At 39.3% G+C, this 14,540-nt stretch overlaps 1 protein-coding gene across 1 annotated transcript in view; it reads left to right on the top strand.

Annotated features, from left to right (window-relative positions):
- Positions 1–2,677: 2,677 nt before the first annotated feature.
- Positions 2,678–14,540, top strand: part of MTNR1A (melatonin receptor 1A) — a 39,895-nt gene continuing 28,032 nt past the window's right edge. Inside the window, exon 1 of the mRNA XM_088131456.1 lies at positions 2,678–3,115. Coding sequence (XP_087987582.1) covers positions 2,935–3,115 — 181 coding nt within the window. The 5' untranslated portion in view covers positions 2,678–2,934. The remainder of the gene's footprint in view (positions 3,116–14,540) is intronic.

Genomic DNA, 14,540 nt, shown 5'->3' on the forward strand with positions numbered 1-14,540 from the left:
GTCAAGGATTCCCCACCCTCATCCCCCACTTATGACGTCTCTTCTAGCAGCTTTTTCTCCTTTAGAAAAAGAAAAATTGGATTTTGGTAATGCCTAAATAGGTCTTCCTTCTCTTTTTGTCCTTCCATGCTTAATTACATATTTCTGCATCATCTCCATCTGGTTTTGTTGTTCCCTTCCCTTCCCTTCCCTTCTCCCTCCCTCTCTCTCTCTCTTTTTCTCTTTCTACTGGAGCAAGATAGGAGTGCGCATACATGTGTCTGAGATTGATTTGTGTATGACAGTCAACAGGTTATGTTAAAGGTAATTTACTTTATTTGATTAGTAATTATTTCAATTAATATTTATTCATCACATTTATATAGCCACTCATCTCACGAATGTGACTCTGGGCGACCTACAATAAAAGCAATATAAATTTGGGAGCAGATTATCCTAGCCAAGCTGTCTTTTGATGTAGTTGTGGCAATTCAACATATGTAGATATATATACGTATATTCAAATGTGTCACATGCATATATTCATGAGGGAGGAAATTTTCTCTAGGAATGGAGACAGCATTAGAGCTAAAACAGCTAGAATTGGAGTTGGAGAAGTCAGGTACTGAACAAAATTTTGGTCCACGTTTATATGGTGGGGATTGTCTTAAACAGAGCATCATCTTCCTTTCAGATAAATATATCTGAACACCAACCTGAATGAAAGTAGTATTAGGATAGCTGCTGGATACATTTTGTATTAATTTTTAAAAGATTATTTTAACATGTCTGTTTTCTCACAAGAATAGCTTGATTGACAAACACTGGCTTAGTGTAGTGGTGCACCATCCTTTTTCTCACTTTCTGATCCACTATTCCACTGACTCTGTGGTCAGTACAAATCAGAGGAATTTTCCTTGTAGCATAAAGCACATGTAAGAACACTGGATGCTATTTTTAGCACAGTTTTTTTTTCCTTTTAGCAAATGCATGCTGGTGCTTTAGCAGATAGGAAACTGCTGCATCTTCTTAGAGGTTTTTTTTTTTTTTTTAATGTCTACCACTTCCCACTTTTTCATTTGTTTCTTATGCAGCATGTTAAGCTTTGTGATTATGATTTCTTTTCCTTCCCTTTTTATAGCCCAACACAATATGTTCCATTATCTGGTATCAAGGACTTCAAAATGGCATAATCACCAAATAGGTAAGGATCAGAGCATTGAGATTAGTAAATTTTACACCATTTGAAAAAAGAAAGGCGACTGTTCTCTAAATGGTCCAAATTATTATAGATTAAGCTTTCACATATAAACATTGCTCCTTTCTTTTCCATCTAGACACCAAAATTGAGGGGGGGGGGGGTCTACTGACTATTTGGTTAGCATTTGTTAAAGCTCCTTGAATAATGTCAATATGTTTTGTGCATGAATTTAATTTAATAACTTGCACCTTAAAAAATAAATAGAATCCACATTCTCTTTGAGAGCAAAGGAACAGTATTTCCATGCTATTTATACACAATCGGACTGTTTATAGCATAGCATGGCTACCAATTCATAATACCCACAAGCATAACATTATGCTGTTGGCAGTGTCACCACTGAAGAATCAGGCAGGCCCTGGGAGGGTGGGATGGAGGGGATCCAGTTCCAGAAAGATACCCCTGGCGTGTTCAGAGATCACATGAACTATCTACACTGTATCTCACAATCAGCAAAGGAAACAGAGTCCTGCATCCTTATGTATTTTCATAAGCAATACTGCATACGCACATATGATTTTTACTAAGGAAATTTTATACACACACACACAACCTTCTCTGCTGTTTTCTTCTCTCCTCCCCTGTAAGGCAAATGCAGGTGTGGCTCCAGGGAATTCAGATCTAAGTTGCCTCCACCCCTCACTCCCCATGCAAAGCAAATACTGTAGGCAAATAAACTTTTTATAGCACTCTGTTCAGAATCAGAATTGATTCTCTCTTCCTCCCTGTCTCCAACCATTCCTAGCTTCCCTACCTATTTAACTAAAAAAATAGATTTAGAAAGCATCTACAAAGTTCATATTTCTTATCACAAATAACTCCTTCTCCTTCTTCTCATCTTCCTCTTCCGTTCTTCTGTTCTCCCAAATCATTGTGAGGGTTCCCAAAGAAAGTCCGCCCGAAGGCTATCCAGTCACTAGTTCAAGTGGCAAATGATAGAAAATTGCTGGGTGCTGTTGCTCGACGACCTACCGTCGGCCAATCCCGTGAATGAATCCTGGGACCTTCATGAATGAGCGAACAAACGGATGAATGGAGGGAAGCCTGGAAAAAATGAATGGGACCTGGCGCGCCCGCGCCCGCACGGACCTCCCGCTTACAATTCCTCCGTGAATGGAGGTCCTTGTTCCTGTAAAGGCCTGACGAGGGCACTATGGCTACGCTGCCCACTCAGGCGGCAGCTGGAATTCCCTCGCGGCGCACGTGTCTTGGGAAGGGGAGGCCGGACGCCAACGCTAGATGTCACCTGGAGACGACGGTAGCGGCTGTTGGGGGCGTATGTGTGTGTTTGGGGAGAGGGGCTGAGGTGTGGATGGCGGAGGCAAGTGCAGCAGCCGAAGCGTCGAGGCGGTAAGGGAGGAGGAGGAGGACGGGGGGGGGGGGGGAGATTCTATAAAAGTAACTCACCGAGGCACCTGCACACTTCGGCGAAACGTCCCAGTCTGAGCAAGGGGGGTGGGAGAGGGGCGCGCGATGGGAGGCGGCGAAGGCGTTCGGCAGTAGCGCGGCGGCGGATCGGCTCTTTTGCAAACGGAGGGGGGAGATGGGGTAATGCCGTGCCCGCCGCCGCCTCCCCATGCACATCTCGCGTCTCCCACTAGGAAGGGTAGAGGGAAGGGACGAGCGGGACCTTCTGCTGCCCAACTTTGCCCCGATGGATGGGCGTCCGGTGAGAGGCTCCTAGTCTCCTCAGCATGCCGGTCAATGGGAGTGGACTGAATGGCTCAGGGCCGCAAGACCAGCTCACCTTGGACAGGCCGCCTTGGGTGGCTTCCACTTTGGCCGTCGTCCTTATCTTCACCATCGTGGTAGACCTGCTGGGCAACCTGCTGGTGATCCTGTCCGTGTATAGGAACAAGAAGCTGAGGAACGCTGGTGAGCAACGGGAGTCGAAGGAGGGTGGCAAGAAAGTTACAAACCAACCCAGCCGCGCTTGGGGCGGGGCTCCGGGGAGAGGAGGGAAGCAGCGGGAGGGTCGAGGGGGCAGGCGGTCACTCGGGCCCCGGGGCAATATTCGGAAAGGTCCCCTGCAAGTGCGAAAGGCGTTTCCTTCTGGCTGTGCTGCGCTGCGCTCAATCATTTGTCTCCCCGCCCCCAGAAAGCAATTGCTTGCCTCCTCTACCCACCCTCCCGGTTTAATCTGGCTGGCAGCTCCTGAACGCAGAACTGCGATCCACCAAGCCGTCCACTTTTTATTCTCCGGACTCTCGATTCTCCGGATTGCCCAGGGCTGCTGCAGGGCGAGTAGCTCAGGAGACCCTTTCCTGGAAGTTTGGGGTGGCATCGTTCCTACAACCTGCCCTTCGGATGAACCCATCTCATGGACTCCCTCTTTTGTCCTGTGCACCTTAAATGTTCAGTGGTTTCCCAAGGTTTTCAGGTTGCCTGGTCTGTTATTCCCAAGCCCTCTAACATGCAGAGCATCACCTTCAAACTGGAACAAAAAACAAGGGGCCAAAATGCTATTTTTTTCTCTCACACTTCAGATGGTTGATCAAGAGGCAAACATAGAGATTTTTAGCAAGAGCCAGGCTAAAACTCCATGCTTAGCGGCATTGGTAAGATCTAGCCTGAGTGGAGTTGAGCCAGGCAAGAGAGGGAAGCAAAGTCATTCTCGCCTAGGTGAATAAATGGAAAGAGGTACAGTCAATTAAGCCATATTCAATATTATTAATCAAGGGTGATAAGTAGTGGCTTATAAAGTGAATATATTGCTGCCATGCCTGTTTGGGGTGCAGCAAATTCAAGGCTAATGAATTTTTTGGCTTCTCCCCTGGTTGTTTACTCATTGGGAGACCCTCAGACAGCTAAACAGTCTTTAGTTCTTCTTGTGTGTGTTTTTTTTAAAGAGGAGGGTCTCTTGAGCAAATCAGCCCTCCTTGACGATTGTTCTAATAGAGGGAGGTCCTCTTATTCACTTTATCAAAGTTGAACCAGCTGGTGCACACATATTCTAAATCCCTGCACTCAAACCTCTTTTAAATTTTCAATAAGAAAAAAACTTGCTTGCCAAAGGAACGGAAAACACATGCAGGGAATTGCGTCAGCAAAGCAGACAAATGTATTTCCACACCCGCCCCATTCTAGAATTCCAATCTGTAGTTGATGCTCTAAATGAAATGTCTTGCCAGCTTTTGAAGGGTGTCATATGGAATGTTAGTTGTTCTTACATGGTGTTTTGACAACCTGGCAGATGAGATCTGACAGATGACTTTGGGGAACACATCCCTTTCCCTGATGACCATAACAACAACTAACATGCTGCAATGTTTTCTAGAATTTGTGGGGGGGGGGGATTAGAATAAGTCACAATCATTTCCTTACCCACTGCAAAGTAATTATTACATAACCAGAATGCAATAAAAGGATATAATATTTCTTTGGGTTATTTGCTACTGGTGTTCTTTTCATCAGTCTGAGGAGTTACAAAAATAAGATCACCTACATTTCTTTGTTTGGGGGAGGCTACCTCACTGAGTTTAGACTTCAGAAGTCTGCACTAAATAACACTTTTGGTTACAAAGTGAACTTCCACTTGCACTATAGAATACTCCTTGCCTTCTCTTGCAGTCACTTCTGCCCACCCCCCACCCGCCACCCCCCACGTGGGATGGAGATATCCATTCTATAGTACTGACAGGTGGACAGACCCAAGTGGACCAAAGTTTTACTTTCATTTTGAAAATAATAGGCAATAGGAACTGATTCTCCCAGGGCAAATCAAGACAACTGCATTCTATTCCATGTATGCATACAAGGAAATTGGGTTTCTCAGGGCAGATAAATAATGTATAAATGCAGTACAGGAAGTCCTTGCTTAACGACCACTTATTCAGTGACCATTCAAAGTTATTATGGCATCGAACAAGTTGTACTTATGACCAGTCCTCAAAGTTCTGGCTGTCCCAGCACCCCCGCAGTCACTTCATCGCCATTTGCAACCATCCCTGCTGGCTTTTCACAAGCAAAGTCAATGGGAAAGCCAGCAGAGAAGGTCGCAAGTCGCTCCTGGAAGTCACTTCTTCTCCCCTCACCTTTTCTCCTGAGGACTCTGGTTATGGAGTATGAGTTCCTGAGGATCTCATACTCCATAGCACACACCCGCCTACAGCACCCCCACCCCATCTGCACTCCACATGCTCCCCCCAGCTGCGCCCATGCTGCAGCAGCCCCCATGCCTGGCCACGCTCATGCCACAGCAATCACTTGTCTGCCCGCTGGCCTGCTTGCAAACCCCCTGTGACGTGCAACTTCCTGCCAGCTTCCCCATTGACTTTGCTTGTTCAAGGCCAGCAGGAAATCATGAGGAGGTACTCGCTTAATGACCCGCAAACCTCACTTAATGATGGCAATGGGGACTGCCAGGATTGCCATCACTAAGTGATACAATCACATGATGTCATGCTTTACGACTGCATTGCTTAGTGATGGAAATTCCAGTCCCAATTACCATCATTAACCAAGGACTACCTGCAACCAAAACAGTTCAGAGCTGTAGAATCATAATGCACAATCATTTGAGAGTTGTGTATTGTTTCCTATGTGAAAATGTTTCCTTCCTAAGGCAAGTTTATTTATTTTATTTATTATTAGATTTATAATCTGACTTTCCTCCAGGAGTTCAAGGTGGTATCTGTTGTACTCCAATATTTTCCCCTCAAAATAATCTTTCCTGGGAACAAGATGGGGCTGCAAAAAAGTGACTGTCCTAAAATCCCTCAGTGGCTTTCATCGCTGAGGGTAGAGTAGAACCTGGAGCTTTAACCGCTGATGCACACTGGCTCAGCAAAGATAGCATATTAAATAGAGTTGTGTACAAGATTAGTGCATAATTTAGTTTCTGTATTTACCTGCATTGCTGAGCTCAAATATCAATCAATAGCCTCTTCTCATAGATCAGTTGAAACATTCTGAATCCATTAAATCAATCTTTTTCCACGCCAGTAGAATGAATTTTGTTTTACAAGAATATTATAGTTCCATGCTTGGTATTATCAGCTTGAACAGGAGTGGGGAGTCAGAATGCTTAATAGTCAGAATCACACTAAATATTTTGGTGAATGGCGGAATGGCATGATGATGCACAGTGGGTAGGACTGGATAACGTATAGGAAGGATTCCATCTTTTTATAGGTTTTGTTCATGGATAGGGGCAATATATTTCATTTTTATGTTAACACTCTACTAGTGCAGCACACACAACCATTTTCTTGCATTTTCTACCTAGAAATGGCATAAAATTGCACCACTGATTTTTATCAGCTACACACTAAAATTTGACAGAATGGTCAGAGTCAGCTGTAGAGTTTGGGGGCTGCAGCAGATACTAGGGCAATGGGTTAAATTTATAATCTTAGAAAGTGACTCGCAGTTGGAGTAGTTGGACTAGATGAAGCAAATTCTACTCAACCTAAACAAAACTTCCTTGTGAATATTTCTCAGAAAGGGCTATTTTCTATAGTCTGCCATAATGCAGTTCCAAAATACAAATGCTATCTTGTGCCTTCTGCTTTTGCCACAAGAGTCTTCAGAGATTACAGTTTTCAGGCATGTATGCCAAAGTATTAAGGAGAGGTCTCAGTAATTCAGAATATCAATATCGCAAGCTTGTTTATAGACATGTGCAATGCATGGTCTTAGTATGGCTAAAAGATAATAGAAAATGCTTTAGACTCGTGTCACTGAATGAAACTAGCTGTGGTCTACAGATCATGAGGGAGATATTGTGGCTGGGAGAGAGATGGCTAGGCTACAACTGGTATTTTGCTAGAAACAAGCTTCTACTTCCTCCTTCTTCTCTGCCACATTGAAAACTTCTCACCATGTTCCACTAGCATTGTCACACATGTCTGCTTATTTGTCTTCATCTCAAGTATTGTTTTTCTGATTGTCTTGTTGTTGCAGTTAAGGATGTGCTAACAGAGTAATTGTATGCGATGTAAAATGCAGAAGTCTTGTGATTATAAAGAAATTACCATTGTAATGAACAATACAATCCTATGTCTATATGCTCAAAAAACACCCATTAATTTCAGTGAGAAATACCATAGAATTGCAACTTACAGTGGTACCTCGGGTCACGAACGCTTCTGTTCACAACCAATTCGGGTCACGAACAGCTCCGTTCCCAAAATTTTGCTTCCGTTCGCAAACTCCGCATCGGGTGATGAACAGGATCCATGGCCATTTTCCCTGCTGACACACGTGGTCGTGGCTTCCTTTAGGGAGGGGGACTCTCCCTCCAAACAATAACCGCCTCCCCACCCGCCTTCCTGTCCTCCACGCCTCAAGCAAGGTTAGTGTTCTCTCTCTTCATACTGTACTGTACTGTACTGTACTTTGTGTCATATTTTTGTGGTTTTAAAAAAAAATACATATGGTTCAGAACGGATTAACCATATTTACATTGAACCTTATGGGACAATTTGATTCAGGTTGTGACCAAAATCGGTTGGCGACCAAATTCGTAGGGGTCAGAACGGATTAACCGTATTTACATTGAACCTTATGGGGAAATTTGATTCGGGTCGCAACCAATTCGGGTTGCGACCAGAGTCGCGGAACAAATTAAGTTCGTGACCCGAGGTACCACTGTAAATTTATCTTTTAAGTTTAGTATTTTCTACTTAAATTGCAGTTTAAACTGTCCTTTACCCTTTTTTGGGAAAACAAAGCTGTTCTCTTTTATTAAAGCATTTGCAGCTGATGAGATGTTGAGAGAAGAGATTTAAAATGCAAGCCTGACTCTAAATAATTGTTATTAAACTCTGAACTCAAGAGTATTTAGTTATTCATTTACATATTTTGTGTAACTTTATAGTCCTGAGAATACTGTTAAATGAGACACATCAAAGCAACATGAATTTTCTATTCTACTGATATGACATAAATGAAAAAGGATATAGGATATATATCAAGCATGGTATTATTTGTGCTGATGTGTATGTGAGCAACTGATTAAGGCTACTTGGAAGTGGTGGCTTGGGAAAATCATTCTATGTTTCCTCATTCCTGCCATCACATTACCAAATGGTTGAAGAAAAGGAGAACATGGGTATCCAGATTTATTAGCTTTTATTGGCTTTTGGGGAAGGGTGGAGGGAGAAAAGAAAAATGGCTATGCACTGTAGAGAAGGCCACAGAAAGACCTTGACAATTCAGTATCTCTTGCACAGCAGTCGGAACTTTAGTAACTAGAGCTGAGGAGCTCAAATCAGAGGACTCAGTCTCCCAAATAATGTTGTTCAAGAATATGTCTCAGATATAAAGGACTTCTTCATAGCCACAGGCTTGGCTTCTAGACCAAAAAGCTGGTGATGCAACTGCTAGGACTCTTGCTTTATTGAATATACTTGACTGTAATAAATTTCATCTAAAATCTTTTAGGATTTGACAGAATCCAACACACTAATAACTCTGATTCACGTTGTGTTTGCTTGAACCAGCAATATGATCTTTCTTTATACAAAGAAGTCTTGAATGTATGCCCTACCCAATTCATTTTAATTGGCAGAAGAAGATGAGCAGAAATAGAAGAAATACACACAGTAATACACATATGAACGTGCTACTTCCTTTGAATAGATTGTGGCAGCTGACAGTTACTTTGGGAAGAAAAAAAGATTCATCAGGATGATGGACTCATCTTTGTTCTTTATGTCTGTTGACCTTTAATTTTTCTATAACTTGCAGAACATACAGAGAAGGCATAAGAATTTTGTTGTGTATGAATTATTAATCATATTTTCATTTAACGGACCAATATGATTCCTTGATTAGATGTAGGTATTAGGAGTGGTGCATATTATAGAACAATATTTTCTTTTGTTAGAATGGTGTATCTCTCTCTTTCTCTCTCTTAAATACTTAGAATTTGGCAGTCTTATAATGTATGCTGTCTCTGTTTTTATTGGCTATTTGGGCAATGCTAGCTGAGGATAGCAAAAAAAGCCAAACATTTTATCTACATTACCATCCTTGGAAGTATTCCTTATATTCTTTCTTACAGTAGTTCACTCTGACTTTAGCATGAAGGAAAACCTACAGTTGCCATTGGCGTAAACCAGGGATGGCCAAGGAATGCAAACTGGGACAGCAATTTCATGAAGCATTTTGATTTTCTGGCAAATTATAGTCACTCTAGAAAGAAGAAGAAAATTTCAAATTATGTACAGTATATAGAGACCTCACAATTTGATGCTACGTCCCTGTTAAATTTTCATACATCAAGAACAGGAGGTATCCTAACATACCTATTCCATAACTGTGAAGTTTCAACAACTTTTATTATACAGCTTTTCTGCTGATGAAACAATTTGGTTGACTTGCCAAAATACCTGGTGACAGACTATTATCCTGAGATCAGATTAGCCCTTGAATTGATCATCCTTGGATTCTCGATCTTCATTTCTGCAATGATTGGGACTTCATTTCACCCCCTTACTTGCAAAGCTGACACAATCCCTTTAATTAGTCAGGAAAATTACAGGCACTTCACTGCAAGAGAAGTTACGCCAAAAACTACTGTTGTGTAGAAATTATCTGTGCACATAGCATATACATGGTAATGTGTGGCAAATGAACATGCACTTATTTTTCTGAGCAGGAAATTGCTGCCAACATGGGGAAGTAGACAGTTCAAAAAAATTATGGGGTGATATGCTTCTTATGTAGATTCAATGATTATAATAATGGGATATGGTCTTGTATGATGTGGTCTGCCCATGTTTGAGTACTGTTTATTTTATGGGATGTGGTACGATGTAGCTATGAGCTGGTTGTCTGGGAGGCAAACAACTAGCAGTTACAAAGTTCCTATATGGACATCAGTGGTTTCTTCTGTAGAAGCAGATGTTGATGTTGATGTAGTTATTTCAAATATTTTGCCATTCAGCGGTGCAAAAAGGATTCCACATGTGCTAATTATGTCCTTATTGTGTTTTATTTAGCATTTGCTAATTTATAGTCAGAGATTAAACTAAGAGTTTAATAATTATGAAGATTTTGTTTGTTAGTTTTTCAAAAATTAAATAGTAATTAGACTAAGCCTACACTTAGAGTTATCAAGCCGAACAGTCTAGCAGTATGTTGTAGCTAATCAAGGGTTTGATAGATTTCCTTCTAGTGCTGACTTCCTGGAATTGCAAAAAATAAGAGTGGGATCAAGGCCCTGACAAAGCATGGTTGAGGCTAGTGCTTCAGTATTTGGCATGTTGCATTAGCCTTGTTGGGTAACAAAGTTGTTTTTGCATATGTTAGCAGCATATTATATACGACTATTCTTTGAAATTAAGTCTTTGCTATCTTTATATGGAAAACAACTAGCAGTTGAATATCCATATTCCATTTCCAAAACATTTATGACAGCCCTCACCAAGTTCCAGCTTTTCAGATGGAATTCAAGTCTCATAATTTCCAGTTAATCTAGCCAACGGAAGATTATAACAGTTCAAATACAACCAATCTGGAGTGTAGCATATTTAGATACTTCTATGATTAGTAATATCCTTAAAACCTTCTTTGTTATTCCTACAAAGGAAGTAGTGCATAAAGAACAAAGGAATTGACTAATTGCAAATCCCATTCTCAAGAATAATCATTCATTTATATTTTTAACAAATTAGTCATAGGTATATACAAAATCATTTAGTTTTGATGCAACTAACTTAATTTATTGGTATTTAATGAAGTGAGTGCTTCAGTTGCAATATCCATTCTTCTATTGTCACTTCTTGTGACACAGATGACAGCCAACTGAGTTGCTCCAATCAACTGCTACATCATACTAAGATAAATGGTACAATCTTCAATTCACACAAGTTTGTAAACTATTTTTTCTATCCATATTTTTCTCCAATTTGAATGCAAATATTGATTTATTTTTATTTTTTGTAGTAGAAATAAACTGATATTCAGGAAAATAATATTAGTTCTGAGCCCAACTATGGGAAAAATTTTAAAAATCTTAAATTGGGATGTGTTATTAAATTATTATTCAGAGCAGTCCATTCCATTCCTTCTGTATACTATTGGTTCTAAAGATAAAACAATCTTAATCCCTTGCCCAGATCCCAATTTTTAACTTTTATGGCACTTTTATAATTGGTCATTGGAATATAAATATCTAAAGTCACAAATGCTTGTTTTACTTCATCTCCTTATTATAATGAAAAAACACTCCAGGGCAGAATTCAGGGTTGGGAATTGATATTCCCAGTACACCTGTTCTATATGGGAATCATTTCCAAATTCAAGGTATTACCAAATCCAAACTGTTCTTAGCCAAACAAGAAGATTGTTAATCAAACTCAGTTAATCAAACTCAGTACAAGAATGTTGGGGGTGAATGAGTGAGTTAAACCTCCTTCTTAGATATAGAAGACCATTGTTATTCAAAATTTACTGGAGTAAATATAAACAAAACTTTGGGTCTTGAGTATATGGCTTTCACATCAGAATGCAGCTTTGAAAACATTCACTTCTGACCTTTTCTACATTTCCCCCTTTTGCAAATTTTCTCTTCTCTCAATTAATCTTAGGCATAGTTTAGTACTGGATTTGGATTGATCCAAATCATGGTTAACCCTAATAAGGGCTGGATTTTACTAGTTTGCAAAAATACTCCGAACTCGATTTAAAGGCTTAGATCATATATGATCTAACCATAGTTAAACTTGAGGAGGAAGAGGAGGAGGAGAGTAAATTAGCCCTGGTGAGATTAAGGTCAGCTCTTAGTTTATGAATGATAGTTGGCAAAGAGTAAGAGTGATACCTACACCAAGCTTCGTAAACAATAGGAGTAGGAACATGAGTCAAAATGTACTAGGGGTGCAGAAGGGATTCAAAGAGGTGCTTCACAACACATGGGAGCATAACAAAGCATTGGTCTCTGAATCATTAAAGCAGCCACATTTTTTTCAAGACTGAGTGGATGTATTGAAAGATATTCCCGGTTGTTTCTGTGTGTCTTGTGACTGCTTTGTACAACCCTCAAATGTATCCTACAATCAGCAGGAGCACATGATAAACATTCATTGATGGGTATCATTTTAAATTGCAAGTGGGATGTCTCCTCTTTAAATGTTTTCACATCAAGTGTGCTTCAGACCTCACTCTACCATCTCTAGTGTAAATAAGAGCTGCATCATATGATTCTTCTGATTGCAGGGCTTGGCTTTAAGTTAATTCTAATCAATTATTTAAAGATCTAATAAGCAAATTCAAGTTTACATTTGAAATTACAGACATATCCTGCTGACTGGCATTTGCAGAACTGAATATTTTTTTCTAAAGCAAATGTGAAATATTGAATCGCAGTTTAATTAATTAATGAAGGACCTCTTTTTTACATAAATATTTGTTGAAAGACAAAAGGCCAAATGCTAGATTTTAATCCACTTCAGATAATCAAATTGTCATTTTTACCCTCATTGTTTTTGGTGCCCTATTTTTAAACTGAAGTAAATTTCCAATTTTTTATTGCTGTCCTTGACATAAAAAAAATATATTGATTGTTTCCTTGAATCTTAAGTAAAAAAGTCCTTGTCGTTGTTGCAGATGTCTTTTGGAGCAAAAATGGAGGAGACATCTGACCATCAGAAGCACATTTTCACTTTTAGAAGACCAGCTACTTATATGCAAACTCAGGATCTCATGAGAAGAGAGTGAACATTTGTATTTCAAAGTTGCCTAACATCAGGTAGCATGAAGGGTAAGCAAACTGCATACATTGATGGGATGGGACTTAGCTACCTTAGATTGTAATTCCTACATCTGTTTACAGGGAAGTAAGTCCCATTGTACTTAGGTGGGACTCACTTTTCAGTAGACACGTATAGAATTGCATGTTAAATTTTTCTGAAGGAGGAGAATAAAATAAATCTTTCAGAAATGTTTTTGCCATTCTTTGTGAAACTTGTATCATAATAGGTAACTTATGTATAAAAGTACTATTTCCCAACATTTATATGAAATGAGACTATGTTTCCTTATTTTTATCAAACCTTCCCAACCTAGTGCCTTCCTTTTTTTTTGTAATAACTTTATTAAATTTTTTAACAAAAAACAATAAAAACTAACAAGAACCAATATTAAGAAAGAAGATAGAAAGGGTAAGAAACATTAGAAAAGAGAAATAGTCAAGATTAAAAGTGTGAAAAACAAGAAAAGAAAGAAAACAAAAGAAAAAAATTGACTTCTGATTCCCCTTACAATAGATATAAGTAACAATATACATCAAACTCTTACTCTAAGGTTACAGTGTAACTTCCATTGTTTCTATTAACCCATATTATTTCTAATTATCAAATCCATACAACATATTTTCATTTTTTTCTGTTTCCCACAGAGTCCAAAAAAAGTTTCCAATTAGCATTAAAATTATACAATGTCTTATCTTGAATCAAAACTGTCAATTTCTCCATCTCAACCAACTCTATCAACTTCACCATGTTGCCATATATAAAAACAAAAATTCATAAATTTAATAACAAATATATTTTAACTTAAATCATTATACACAAATCCTTAAAACTTTGTCATTCAATCCTGGTCCAAAAAAGAAATCCCAGGGACTTGAATCTCCTAACTCATCAAACTTTGATTGGAGTAACCTTAAAGAAGTCATTTTATCCTCTGATGGCTGCTCCAAAGAACTTTTTCTAGCCATTTTCTTCTTATTTTTTTTTCTGCCCCTAGGCAAACAACTATAGGAAGTATAAGTGAAAGTAGCAAAAAATTCATGCCCTCTGGTGCCTTTCACGCTGTAATTGCATACACATTCCAGCCAAAAATGCACAGAGGACTCAAATTACTATCTTCTGTTTTAAAAATCTAGCCAATCGACAAACATATTGCAGAAAAACAAAAATATGTTCCCATAGAAAAATCAAATCCAATTATACAGATGAAGTTTCATAAACCATTATAACCGAAATAAACCTTTAACAAATAGATCTTCTCCCTTTTCACTATAAATGGATTTTAAGTCCCTTTTAAATTCCACTTTTCATCCAGTTTTTTGTGAATGAATCAGATTAAAATTAAAACTCTATGCCTTCTTTTAAATATATAGATTCAAAAATAAGGATAAGGAAGCCCGAAAAGAATTACTTATCTGTTGCAAGGAAGATCTCCCTTAAGTTAAAAAAGTAGTCATAATCCATAGTGTTTAAAAATGAGGTTCGGTTGGTTGAAAGACTGCACCACAGCTTTGAACAAGGTGGGTCCCCTGCCTCCCAGCTGCTCAGCTCGAAAGCTGTTCACAGAAGCTGCCAGCTTCATGATTAGCTTTCGAGGAATG

Source organism: Python bivittatus, unplaced genomic scaffold (assembly GCF_059951505.1).
Source record: "Python bivittatus isolate LINGU-HERP-01145 unplaced genomic scaffold, Pbiv_v1 ctg000070_np1212, whole genome shotgun sequence".
NCBI lineage: Eukaryota > Metazoa > Chordata > Lepidosauria > Squamata > Pythonidae > Python > Python bivittatus.